This window comes from Magnolia sinica, chromosome 4 (assembly GCF_029962835.1).
Source record: "Magnolia sinica isolate HGM2019 chromosome 4, MsV1, whole genome shotgun sequence".
Lineage (NCBI taxonomy): Eukaryota > Viridiplantae > Streptophyta > Magnoliopsida > Magnoliales > Magnoliaceae > Magnolia > Magnolia sinica.
In genome coordinates, this window is record NC_080576.1 from 91,083,451 (window position 1) to 91,095,906 (window position 12,456).

At 39.1% G+C, this 12,456-nt stretch overlaps 1 protein-coding gene across 3 annotated transcripts; it reads right to left on the reverse strand.

The window, feature by feature from the left end:
- Positions 1-1,442: 1,442 nt before the first annotated feature.
- LOC131243369 (uncharacterized) lies at positions 1,443-10,135 on the reverse strand. 3 transcript variants are annotated; one of them, XR_009170038.1, is made up of 3 exons: positions 9,772-10,127; positions 1,947-2,065; positions 1,443-1,848 (listed from the first exon to the last, which is right to left on the reverse strand). XR_009170038.1 is itself a non-coding variant. In XM_058242688.1 (3 exons), exons 2-3 carry the CDS (start codon positions 2,055-2,057, stop codon positions 1,706-1,708), a joined length of 249 nt encoding a protein of 82 aa, XP_058098671.1. In that variant the 5' UTR covers positions 2,058-2,070; positions 9,772-10,135; the 3' UTR covers positions 1,443-1,705. The 3 variants fall into 3 exon arrangements, 1 of the variants encoding a protein (XP_058098671.1); XR_009170037.1 differs by having other exon boundaries at positions 1,947-2,070; positions 9,772-10,109; XM_058242688.1 differs by having other exon boundaries at positions 1,952-2,070; positions 9,772-10,135.
- Positions 10,136-12,456: the final 2,321 nt, after the last annotated feature.

Consider the following 12,456-nt stretch of genomic DNA (forward strand, 5'->3'; position numbering starts at 1 on the left):
AAGTACCCATTGTGGTGAAATCCCACTGTGGTGTGAGTGCATGTGTTAAAAGATAAAGAAAAAGAAAAAAAAAAGGATATTGAACTAGTTAGTAGAAAGCCTTAACATGTAGCAGTAACCTATCGTACAAGTCAGCCTTTTATGGAGCACATGGAGAAATATAGACACTAGTGCATGCAGGAAGATGGAGAACATGCACTGGCTGTCTGATTCAATGACTGCCACAAGTGGAAAGCTTCCATAACAAAATCATGAATCAGATGCACTGATAGAACTAAATATTGCAAACCACAATTATTCTCCCTTCTTAACAGAAAGAGTTGAAGAAAAAAAAAAATTGTTTTTCTTGGTAAAAAATTTCATCACTAAAAAATATGGAGAATTTATAAATTTATTCAATCCAACTTGAAAATCTTACAAAGAGGTCACTCACACATGGTGTACCGTAAAGGCCGTTGTGTAAAGGTAACGGTGGCAACCGTTACACGTTACAGGGTTGTAACTGACGTTATAGAAAAAAATGACCCGTGACCGCTGTTAATGGCCAGTTACATCCCCTATAAAGGCTATAACAGCCCCATAATGGTCTGTTATTGGGTAGATACAAGTTTTTTAGACTTTTTTTTCAACTTTTCGTGGAAGAAACAGGTTTTTCAGGTTTTTTTTTTCCCCCAATAATGAGAGAGAGAGAGAGAGAGAGAGAGAGAGAGAGAGAGAGAGAGAGAGTAACAAGCACTACAAGGGCCGTAACAGCCGTTTACTAAGGGTAACAGTGTTAGCCGTTACGGCCACTGTTACAACACTAAGGCCAAAGCATACCTGCCAAATTGGCAAGTGCGTGGAGCATTGGAGCAATGAATAAGGCTGTCCCCACCATGAAGATGACCATATGGAAAAATCAGGCCAGCCCAACAATTTGTTGGTTTAAAAGAACTACCCAATGATCCATGTGCATGGACCGGCTTGATTTTTGCTAATTGTCATCTTCAAGGTAGAGCCACCTTATGCGCTGCTGATACGCTGCATGCACTTGTGAGCATGTGAGCTGTGTAGAGAATAGAGGTGGGTGTGGAGAAAGGGCATGCATGTGGAACATAGTGTGCCATAAAGGCCATTACGGGGCCATAAAGGCCGTTACATAAAGGTAACAGTGGCAACATCGTAACAGCTGTAACAGCTTTTATAAAAAAAACAGAAAAAAAAAATGACCTGTCATGGGAGTAACAGCTCCTATAATGGCCCTTTATATCCCCCCAAAAAAAAATTTTTTTTTAAAATAAAAAATAATAAACAGGCCGAAATGGTTTTTTTATTTATTTATTTATTTATTTATTTATTTATTTTAAGACCGTAATAGCCGTTACAGGGGCCGTAATGCCCGTATCATAAAGGTAATGGTGGTGGCCGTTACAGCCACCGTTCTGTTATAGACTAGCTTGATGTGGAGCTAACAAACCTCATGCTTCAAAAAGGAGAATTAAATAAGGCATGCTACATCTTTCGAGTTACAGGAAGTTTCTTACATCAATCAACAATCAATCATGTTTGGAATAGCAATGAAATTTAGATGCTTTGCGATGCTCATATCTACTTTGAGATTGATCTAAATAGAAAGTGGGCCAACATGTCAACTTCACCTTCAGCTAGCAGACTTCATCATCATCAGAAATATGGTGAAAGCCAATTCGATGCAAGATGGTATCTGCTAAGAGTGACCTTGCATATGGAGCATCTCATCTAGTTCTTTCAATCTCCGAAGTCCTTCACTAATCAAGAAACGGACCTTCTGCTTGTCATCACAATGCCGGTTCTTCTCCATCTCTTGCCTCATTGTCCGTCTCAGCTCAGCTGCAAATTCCTTTTTAAATTCAGCCACTGCCCTTACACCCACCAAGCACTAGATCCCCAAAGAAAAAGAAAAGGAATTTGCCAGTCAAATACTTTACCTCACCTCTGGCATGAATAGGGGCTCTCTGAGCAGTCCTTAGTGCTTGTCTGTAGAGCTTCAGCACATGTGCACGGACAATGAATGCCTTGAAGTCCAATGAGATAGCCATAACAGATTCTGTACTGAAAAATCAATGGTTGTGTCATCTGTTCATTCCAAGATCTAAAGAATGTGATTAATTTCAATACAGCTTTCAGTATCAAGAAACAAGGGAGATTTTGTGATAGTTTCATGGACGAGAGAGAGTGGGTCCCAGGTGCAACTGTATTTGCCCAACATGTGCCACAGTGGCATGCATGTGTGAGATACAGGCCACTCATCAGGAGAGAGTGCCATGTATATTACCAGGCCCAAAAATCAATCCAAATCATTCATCAGGCGGGCCACACATGTTGGATCTGAACCTGGTCAATCTTTTTACCATCCATTTCTACATGAGCAGCCCACTTGACAAGCAGACTATCCTGATTTTGGATCAGGGCACCATGAACACCCAGATTTCACATGCATCCACTGTTTTCGAACATGTGGGGCAAGAAAAGGTGCACAATTATCCTGAGTGGTCTAAATGGCAAGAGGCCAGAATCAGGGGAACCTCAGATCTATAAACCAGATATCAATCCAATCCCGAGGTGTAAATTTCTCTTGTATGCCTATAAAATATAAATAGAAGTGTGTCAATAAAATACCAGGATAAATTCACTCTCCATCCCCCTTCTGAATTTTGGTTAACTATCAAATAGTCATCATCTCTCCATGGTGTGACCACACGTGTATGCATGTGCATGTGCATGCAGATGTATCATAAGAGCCCATCTAACATTTCAACAAATATTTTGATTAGTACACTTCAGCATTCCTAAACCTGACTCTCCTTCGTATCATAAACTAAGTGATTGTTGCTAACTGCGTCATATACCTTGTATCTTTTCAGCTCAGTTGATAATTTAGTTCCTTACCTTTTACCTTGGAATTTGATAGAGAAATACTCAAATTATAAAGCCTTTACCACTGTGGTGGTGATGGATTTGACAAGTATGGGTGTATACAAACTTGTGAGACATGTGGTCACTGTTCCACAAGGTGCTAGAAATAGCTAAAAGGAATTCACCTGAGGAGAGATTGATGAGGTGAATCACCACACATGTGCTAACATCGCACATGTGTGGTATCCAGACCAATGATTAGGCGAGGCCGATCATGAACATGCCCCACCAGATTAATCAATCCAGTCCATCCATCAGGCATAGCCTACCAATACATGTTTACCAAAAACCGATCACATGCCAACACAATAATGCCCAATACTGCACCTTGCCTATTGCATGTTATCCAAAAGGGGAATTTGGACACAGTTAGGTTCTAGAGCATGCAATGCCAAAGAAGCTTGATAAGCATGGGGAATCTTTCTTTAAAAAAATATCATCTCTTCCCTCTTTCAATTCATCAACATTCATAGTTCAGAGAATCTATCTTAAAAATCTATCACCTCATTCATTTTCCACTGATAATAGTTATTAATTGTGAGAGTCCGAAGCAGGGATTCAAAACAAAAGTAACACATATTTTAGAAGGATCCTACAACTTAAACTCAACTATAGAGGATTAGATGCTTCATATAAGTAACAGAGGTTTGGATCTAATCTTTTCAATTTCTTGCCCATAATCCACATGCATTTAGAATATATATACATTTTTAAGGATAAATGGGATTTTATAAATAAAATAGAAAGGTACAAGAAAGGAAACAAGATCTGCTGAGGTAGCAGTGACTTAACAGCCTAGGAATATCATGTCATAGTCGTTCAGACCATTTACATTGACCGCCCATTCAAAAATCAGATTTCTTGCCCATAATCCACATGCATTTAGAATATGGCTTGCTATTCCATTTGACCATGTACTGCTTATATTTGCATCATCGAGTGTTAGTAGGTCTTTATGCAGAAGTTTTGTTCAACTTCTTCCATCTTTTTTTCCTCAGGAGTCGTTTGCACAAATCAGCAACAACAACATCTTACATGTAAAGCACCTCATCATGTTACTCAAACAAATCAGCAACATGAAAGTCAAAAAGATATTTAAGTCATTTGACAACTCAATTCCATAGGAAATGTAAACAAACTTCCTCTTTACTCGACATTACTCAATCTTCTTAGACTTGGTCTTGTCATAAATTTCTGTTGGAGACCTTTCTTTGCGAAGACAGAGCATAACCAAGTCAGCTTCTCGATACTTTGCATTCCTCTCTTAAATCTTGTTCTTCATTTGAGCTTGCAAGCCTTAGATGTGCTAAGCAAAAGCATTAGCATATTCACGCACTCAATCTTGTACTGGTAAAGGTACCAAGTCCAAAACAATATGTGGACTTCTCCTATATATGATCTCAAATGGAGATTTTTCTTGTGGTACAATTTACCAAGCTGTCATAGGTAAACCTAGCTTAGCATAGTCAACAAGAGCCTTCGTAATATTAGTGATATAGGTACTGTCCATCGTCCTTTTGTATAAAATAAAGTAGGCTACTTTTGAGAAGTGGTCCACCAAAACTCAAATCTCCCATGGTGCAATTTGAATGGGAAGAGGTGTATAAAGGCCAATGTTCTGCACATAACCTTTAAATACTTGGTATTTGTGACATCTAGGTACAAACCATTTAAATTCACAAGCATGAGAAGCCATAGCAATTCCCCTCCATAATGGCCAATGTTTTTTGTTCTGAAGTGTCCACTTAGTCCTCTTCCATGTAATTCAGCTAGAATGCTTTTCTACGAAGTTTCTTCAGAAATACATTGACATGAGCCCTTGGATATTTATCATATGAGATGTATTCACAATTTGGATCTCTGCCATCCAGTCCGCACATCTATTGAGCACCTTACTAAAAGTGAGATCCAAGTTGTATTATTTTTTTAATTCCTCAAATCCCACAACATTCACGACAAGTATCACTAATAACACTACCTTCCAATTCAAAGTGCTTGACACTTTTTTTTTCTAACTTTCAGCTTTATGAAGCAATACTACTGTAGAAAAGTTGTCCATGTTGCATGATAAGCACTCGGCTTTTTTTTGAGAGTTGAGATATCTAGTGCCTCATAATTCAAGTATAAAATAAATTCTTGATGATTAAGTATTGTTGCCTCCAATGTCATAGTGCCTAGACCACTACATAGAACTCAAGATAATACATGGAGTAGTTCTTCTGTGTATCATTAAACTTCTCGCTAAAGAAAGCGAACAACTTTCCTTTTCGACTTAGCACTACACCAATACCAACATTTGAAGCATCACTTTCCATCTCGAAGACTTTGTTAAAGTCCGACAATGCAAAAGCTGAAGCATTTGTCATTTTCATTTTTATGATATTGAAGCTTTTATTCGTTGCTTTGGTCCATTCAAACCTCCCTTCAAGCATGGTAACCTGTGCGATATTATTGTTAAAATTTCCTATAAATCTTTGATTTTTATTTATATATTTATTTATTAAAAAGGCTCAAAGCCATGAAAAGAATAGACTCCCGAAATCGGCTGAGCTACTTTACGATGACATTGATTTTCTCATGATCAACCTTAATCCCTTCTATGAAAACAATATATACGAAAAACACAACACTATAAACCAAGAGTATGTTTTAAGTTAACATACAATGACTCTCTCTGTAGTATAGCAAATATCGAATCAATCAGACCGCAAATCATGTGTGAAGTTAACATACAATTTACGATCTGGGTATCAAGATCTCATTGATTTGATAACCAAGTTGCAATATTTTCTAATTATAAGTTTTTCTCAAGTATTGTAAGAGAAGAAGTTAATTAAAATAAAAAAGTTCCCTCCCTTTCTACTCAAATATTCTTGTGGGTGTATTCTTATCCATTTCTTTGCAATCTGGGTGTCGAGATCTTATTGACTCGATAACCAAGTTGCACCATAAAAAAACCCAAGCCAATCGGACAATGGGGCCCATGTTGAGTGTGAAATATTGCATATTTCCCCCTATTTATACCTTGGTTTTATAAACATGATAGTGCTTAATCGATCTAATAATGCATGTTTTCATGTGCGAGGTGATTTCGAGAGCTTAAGGTAAATTTGATGCCAAGAGGAAGATTTATACTCAAAAGATTACTAAATGAAGATTTGGAGATTTGGAAGTTATTAATGAAGAATTCACATGCCAAAGATCCAACGAAACCAAGTGAGGTAGCATCATGATAGCTACAAGTGGATCCTTGGTGCTCTAGTTTCCTTTTGATTATTAATAATTCATTCAAAATTACTCTCTTTTATTCCAGATTTTGGTTTAGTTCTTATTCTAGTTCTAGTTATACTTAGAGTGCATAAATTTGAGGTGGTTTCTAGATTTTTCCAACTCGGTGCGAAAGTTGGAGTTCCGCAACTATAAATAGGACTCTCTAGGATGCTTCAAAGCATCTTCTAGAGTTTGGAAAGATCTCAAGGAGCATAGCACAAGGGTGGAGCAGTCGCCAAAGAGTTTTTCTTCTTACCTAGTTTATTTTTCATACTTTGTTTAAGAGGTTTGGTTTTAATCATGTCTATAGTTGTCTAAACCTCAAAGCTATGGCTACGAGGTAAAGCTTGTAGCATGTTTAGATGATTATCTTGCTTTGATTCTTGTTCTTATTGAACCTCATTGATTTATAGTTTGATATTAAAGGAAATTTTCTGTTTTCTATGATTTAATTGTGACCTAAATTACAATAGATGATGTGATAGCTTTGGATATCTTCTTTTCCTATTTTGAGATTGTGAGATTGGTAAATCTTGTTGTTCACCATCATCTCTTGGGCATGGTAGGGTGATGAAATCCCTTCCAATCATCACAATTCTCCTCCATTGAGAATTAGGTCAATGAAAAATTCAGATTTGATTTAAATTGCTTTATCTTCCAATTGGATAGGATAGGACTCCAATTTCAATTGTGTTCCTTGAATCAAGTAAGGTAGCATCTTGATAGCTACAAGTGGATCCTTGGCACCCTAGTTCCCACCTTTAAATTTACAAGTTTTAATCAACTTTATTCACAATTGCTCTCCTTTATTCTAGATTTCAGATTTAGATCTTTTTTTAGTTCTAGTTGTAGTTATTTTCAGAATATGTACAAGTTTAGTCTCTGTGGATTCGACCTCGGTCTTACCGAGTTATTACTACATCGTGACCCTACACTTGGGGTTGTGAATAGCCCACAAATCCAATTGAATCCCATCTCACAAGGAATCTGCACATGTAGGACCCAACGCCTGGCTTGGATGCATCCAGGATGCATCAAAACTCTTCGGCTTTGAAAAACATGTCCTTGAGTTGTAAATCGATATTTCCGCCCTTGTCATGACTCTCAATCCTGCACAAGCTTTGACAAGAGCTGATGATTAAGGCCCAACCATCATACTGATTCAATCTTCCTTGGACTCCAGATGGAAGTATTATTGCATCACTAGGATTGTTATTGTGCCTTCCATTTCTCCATAAGTGTTCACCTGAACTAATCCAATCTTCATTGAGATGTGATTGACACGTTAATCTCGACTACAAAATATTTTGTCTATGGTCAAATGAATGAGCCGCCGGGAGCTCGTATGAGAGTTGGTTTGATTTCCCTAACCATGGCGGAATATTTCTGGGATGTTAATGAACAAGACGTACTTCTATTTATAGACAATAACTTTGAAGCAGGATCATAAGTATCCGCCTTATTGGGTAGAATGCCTTATGTTGTGGGTTATCAACCTACTCTTGCCCACCTTAACCAAGCAAGAGAACCTGCATTCATTCTTCTGGAAGGATGGAAGGGGGTAGAGTAGAAGGAAGATTTAGATATAGTTCGGCAAAGTTCCCCACTCCTGATCGCTGACCATTAAGTTGCCTGTCACTTCTTTCATTGTCTCAGTTGCTCACCCATTGGTAGATGCATCAACTAATCCACCAATTCGTTTAGTCAGTATGACCACACCATAGGTTCAGTTGACCTTTTGTTTGATCCAGTGGTTGGTCCATCAACAAACCTATCATTGGATCCATTGAGCAATCCAGTGGTGGATTCATTTTGGGTCATGACACTTTCTGCAAACACATCTTTCTTGGGACCTTCATATAAAAAGGATTGGCATCATTTATGTTTTTCCTATCTTTCCAAGTGAGCCTTAGATCATTGAACTCTCCCCCGATTTCTCTCATCTTTTTCGTGTCTTCTTAACAGTTTTTTATGCCCCAAATGGCTTCATTCGATGGGTTCCAAATAACTTACGTATTGTAGGCATACTTTTGTAGTGAGGTAAATCGTATTGACTAGACACATGTAGTAATAATTAGGTAGACAGAAAAACGTTGGTGATAATTAGGATAACGTTAACAGGAGTCAGAGAATGAGTAAGAACCATCATATAACAGGAATGGGAACCTATCGGAGTAAGCGTACAAGGCATAATAGCCATCTGTAGATGACATCTCAACAAGGTTCATGATATGCTAGGGACCGAAAGTTTTCAGAATAGATTGACACTCAAATGGTTAGGGAATATGACTGTCTAAAGCAGATTAGGGAATGTAATTAGGGTGAGACTGGGACTAGCTAGTCCTAGGGACACATTGGTTGACAGTTTTACATGCAGATTTGGGACTCTGTTACTAGCTGCCTCCAAAGGCATTGGGTTGAGGTTTTTGGGTTAACAGGGGCTGTATGTGAGGGTTTATGGGTTGGTTGGGTTGAATGGAATAGCAGGGAATGGGTTTTGGATGGCCTTTTAAGTTTGTAGGGCTGAAAGTTGGGCGAGTTCAACCCGGCCGACCCGTGACCGACCCAACATTGGGTTGGGCTTGGGCAGGATGTATCGGGCTTGGTCTTGGGCTTGGGCTGTACAAACACCAACTCGATAAAACTTGGGTCGGGCTCGGGTTGCCCGACCCAACCCAATCAATATATAAGTTATAAATTATAATTCAGTGCAGATCGTCTGTGTTGAAGGCACAGGAATTTCCGTGCCTCCGGGTTTCATTGGTCCACGTCATTTCCAATGGCTCAAAGCTAACAAGATACGTTGGATTTCTCTCTCCCAAATAGATTGCGTGCAACACAACACGACTTTTAAAGGAGTAATTGTCCTATATTTTAGCTTATTTGTTTAGAAAAAATGAAGTTCTTTATGATAAATAACTACATATATAACTAATAAAATCATAGGTACATAAATAAGACGTGAATTGAAAATGTAATAGACTAATGTAATAACGAAAATATTAGCATGTATCCACCCGACCAACCCTGCTTAGGTTGGGCCTGGGTTGAGAATTCTCAACCTGAGGTTGGGTTGAGGTATAGGAACCTTGGGTTGGGCTAGGGTTGAGCACCAACCCGAACCAACCCACCCGACTTTCAGCCCTATATGTTTGGGAAAAGGTTGGGATCTAGGGAAACAGCAATCATTACTGAAGAAGATTTTGTTAATGTTTCTTAAACATTATTTTCCATTCCCTATTAGGGATTTCTATTGATTCTTTCATGATGGAATCTGTGCCTCGTCCCAAGAAGAACTCAGAGACATCTACGGCTGTCTTATTGCTTTCCTTCTCTCTGTTGATTTATTATTGTTGAGAAGAATTTCCCCATTCCATCTCTCTGCTGATTGTTTTATTTGAAGTGAGTGAATTCTAGCATGAGGGCTGTTGGGTTTTACTCAAGAGTCTCTCTCTCTTTATTTTTCTATTTACTTACATATTTTAGTTGAAAGGAATCCGTAGGATGATTAGAAAGGAAGTGAATGAAAATTAGTAATAGAAATGAAAATGGAGTTTGTTTTTTTACCTAAGAAAATGGGTACGGACGAAAATGGCTCTTTCTTGCCTGCGCTGGCGGGTTATTTGCGCACACAACAGAAGCCTTCGTTCGGCTCCTCCGACTCTCTTGCTGTTCTGCTTCTGGAGTGCTAACGGCGCATATTAGCAGGTATCGACACGTGCCAGATTCGAGTAGGCGTGTGCTGCACCCTGAGGTGCGGGGGACTTGGATTCGGTAGCGAATCCTCCGGCGGAGGGGCGCGGATTGCGTCCTACCACCGCTCGTCTCTAGCCACGAACGGACAGTTCTGTGGGAGGGCCCACCGTTATGTATCCGTTTATCCACGCCGTTCATCCCTTCTCTCAGATTAAGTGCACAAAAATGAGGCAGATCCAACGCTCAAGTGGACCACACCAAATAATTAGCTTGTTTGCATTAAATGCAAGAGTCATCTTTGGTGTGGTCCATTGAGTATTGAATTTGCTTCATTTTTGTGCACATACCTTAAAATAATATAAGAAAAGAAATGGACGGCGTGGATAAACAGATACATCAAGGTGGCCCTCCCACAGAATTACCCGTTTGTGGCTTGGCGGGGTTGGACGCACTCCGCGTCCCCGGCGGATCGGCCCTCCTTCCATTCGTTTTTCCTTGATCCAAACAACAAGCAGACCAGGAAACAATGATGATTGAACGCCCTGCCATTTAAAACTTCATACGTCTAACGGTAATGTTTATTTGTTGATATGTCGCGTAAATCCGAAAGAGGAAGAAACAACATATTCGATTGATACAAAATTTCTGTGGCCATTAATTGGACGATCACCTCTGTTTTAACTGATATGGTCCACCTGAAAAGTAAAACTACATTTTTTGGGTCACGCCCTAAAATAATTTGAAAAAAATGTGGACAGCATGAATATAAAGTAAATACATCAAGGTGGTCCCCACGGTAAGGGCCTATTGTCTTGGGTCAGGCGGGCGGCCACACCTAATCCACTCTCCTCTTCCGGTGCCCAGTACCCAGCTCAACAGTGTGTCAGTGCTGGAAAAAGCTTTGAGTGCACACCGTAATGTAGGTGTTTTATTAACGAGTCCGGACTCTTTATTAACATGTTCATCCATTTTTCTGGATTATTTTTAATGTCTGAGCCCAAAAATGTAACATATCTAAATCTTAGGCAGACCATGCCATATAAGTAGTGTGATTGAACGCCTAAGTATCTTCAGTTGATCTTCTTTTGGCAATATGCATTTTGTTAACGCCGAGGTATAATTATAATATGACTTTAGAAGAGTAAATTGATGGATGCCATGTGACTACGAATAAGCGTATTAGTTAATGAGGCAGCATACCTAGCATGTTTATAAAAGACTCGTAACGAGAAAGCATATCTTATCACACATCTGGTTATGATACACTCAATGATGCAGTCTCTCACAATCCTTCCAAACGAGAGATCTTCCCGAAGAGATGTTCGGAGATCTGCAACGTTCAAGATGGTTCCGAATATTTGAAGATCGGATCATTATCTAAACAAAGCTGGTTATATATCGATCCAAATTGAGGAAAAAAATGGACATCGGCCGAATCGGATTCCAAGCCGTACTCTAATCGAAATAAAAGGAATGGAAAAGCTTGATGGCCCGATCTTATGGTTGTGCTTCAATCAGGAACAAGAGTTTAGGAGAAGGATCTAGTGGATCCTACCCACTTACCTCTTCCAGCACTCCAAACCATCAAGGAACAGGACCTAAGGTTAAATGCATAAGGTGGTTTGATTGAGGCATCCAAATGAGTGGCCATGATTGATTTTAGGTCCGAAATCAGCCCTTAAGGTTTCTTAAATAGATCTTGAATTCAATTATTGGGCCACAAACATCTCTATGAAAGGATCATCTACAAGAAGATCCTAGAAGCTAGCATTTCGAATCTATCAAGGAGATTCTCTTGTCTGGAGTACACGTTGTAAACAAGAAAGATCTAGGATCAACAAGGAAACCTAGAGAGGGTTTTGCCACCTCGACAAGCTATAAATGGAGCACGTGAAGAAGAGTTCGATGCTTTGCGCCAAACACATCTATCTAATTTTCAATTTATCTTTCAGTTATCTTTCTTAGTATAGTTTTAGTATAGATAGTTGTTGATTGATGTATTAAATATGTAAATCAATATGTCTATCGATGACAAGTTTGATGCCATCGAGCGGACTTTCGATGCCATCGAAGTCGGCTTAATGCCATCAATAAAATCTTGAATTTATCGAATTGGTTGCTGGACACTTTAGGTGCCCTGTTTGATGCCATCAAAGGTTGTTCAATAACATCAAAGGCTTGCTCGATGCCATCGTTAAAATCTAGGATTTTCATATTTAGTCGCCGGAATGTTTTGGTCATTAGTTTGATGACATTAAAGTGGGTTCGATGCCATCAACGGTCCGTCGATGCCATCGAAGTCCCATCAAAGGTGTCATCGAACGAATGCGCAGAGTTACGCAAAGTTGCGTATATGCGGGATTTGTTTCTGATTTTGTTTGTGATTCTCCTAGAGGCTATATATAGGAGTGTAATCGGGATCAAAGTGTATCAAGGTGCTTTCTAATTCGTTCCTAGGGTTTTCAAGGGCCAGTAAGGGGAGATTCGAAGCTTGTTCGAATTAGGTATTCTCTCCATCTCTTGTAATTTCTGCTTTTATAGTGATATTTATTGCTT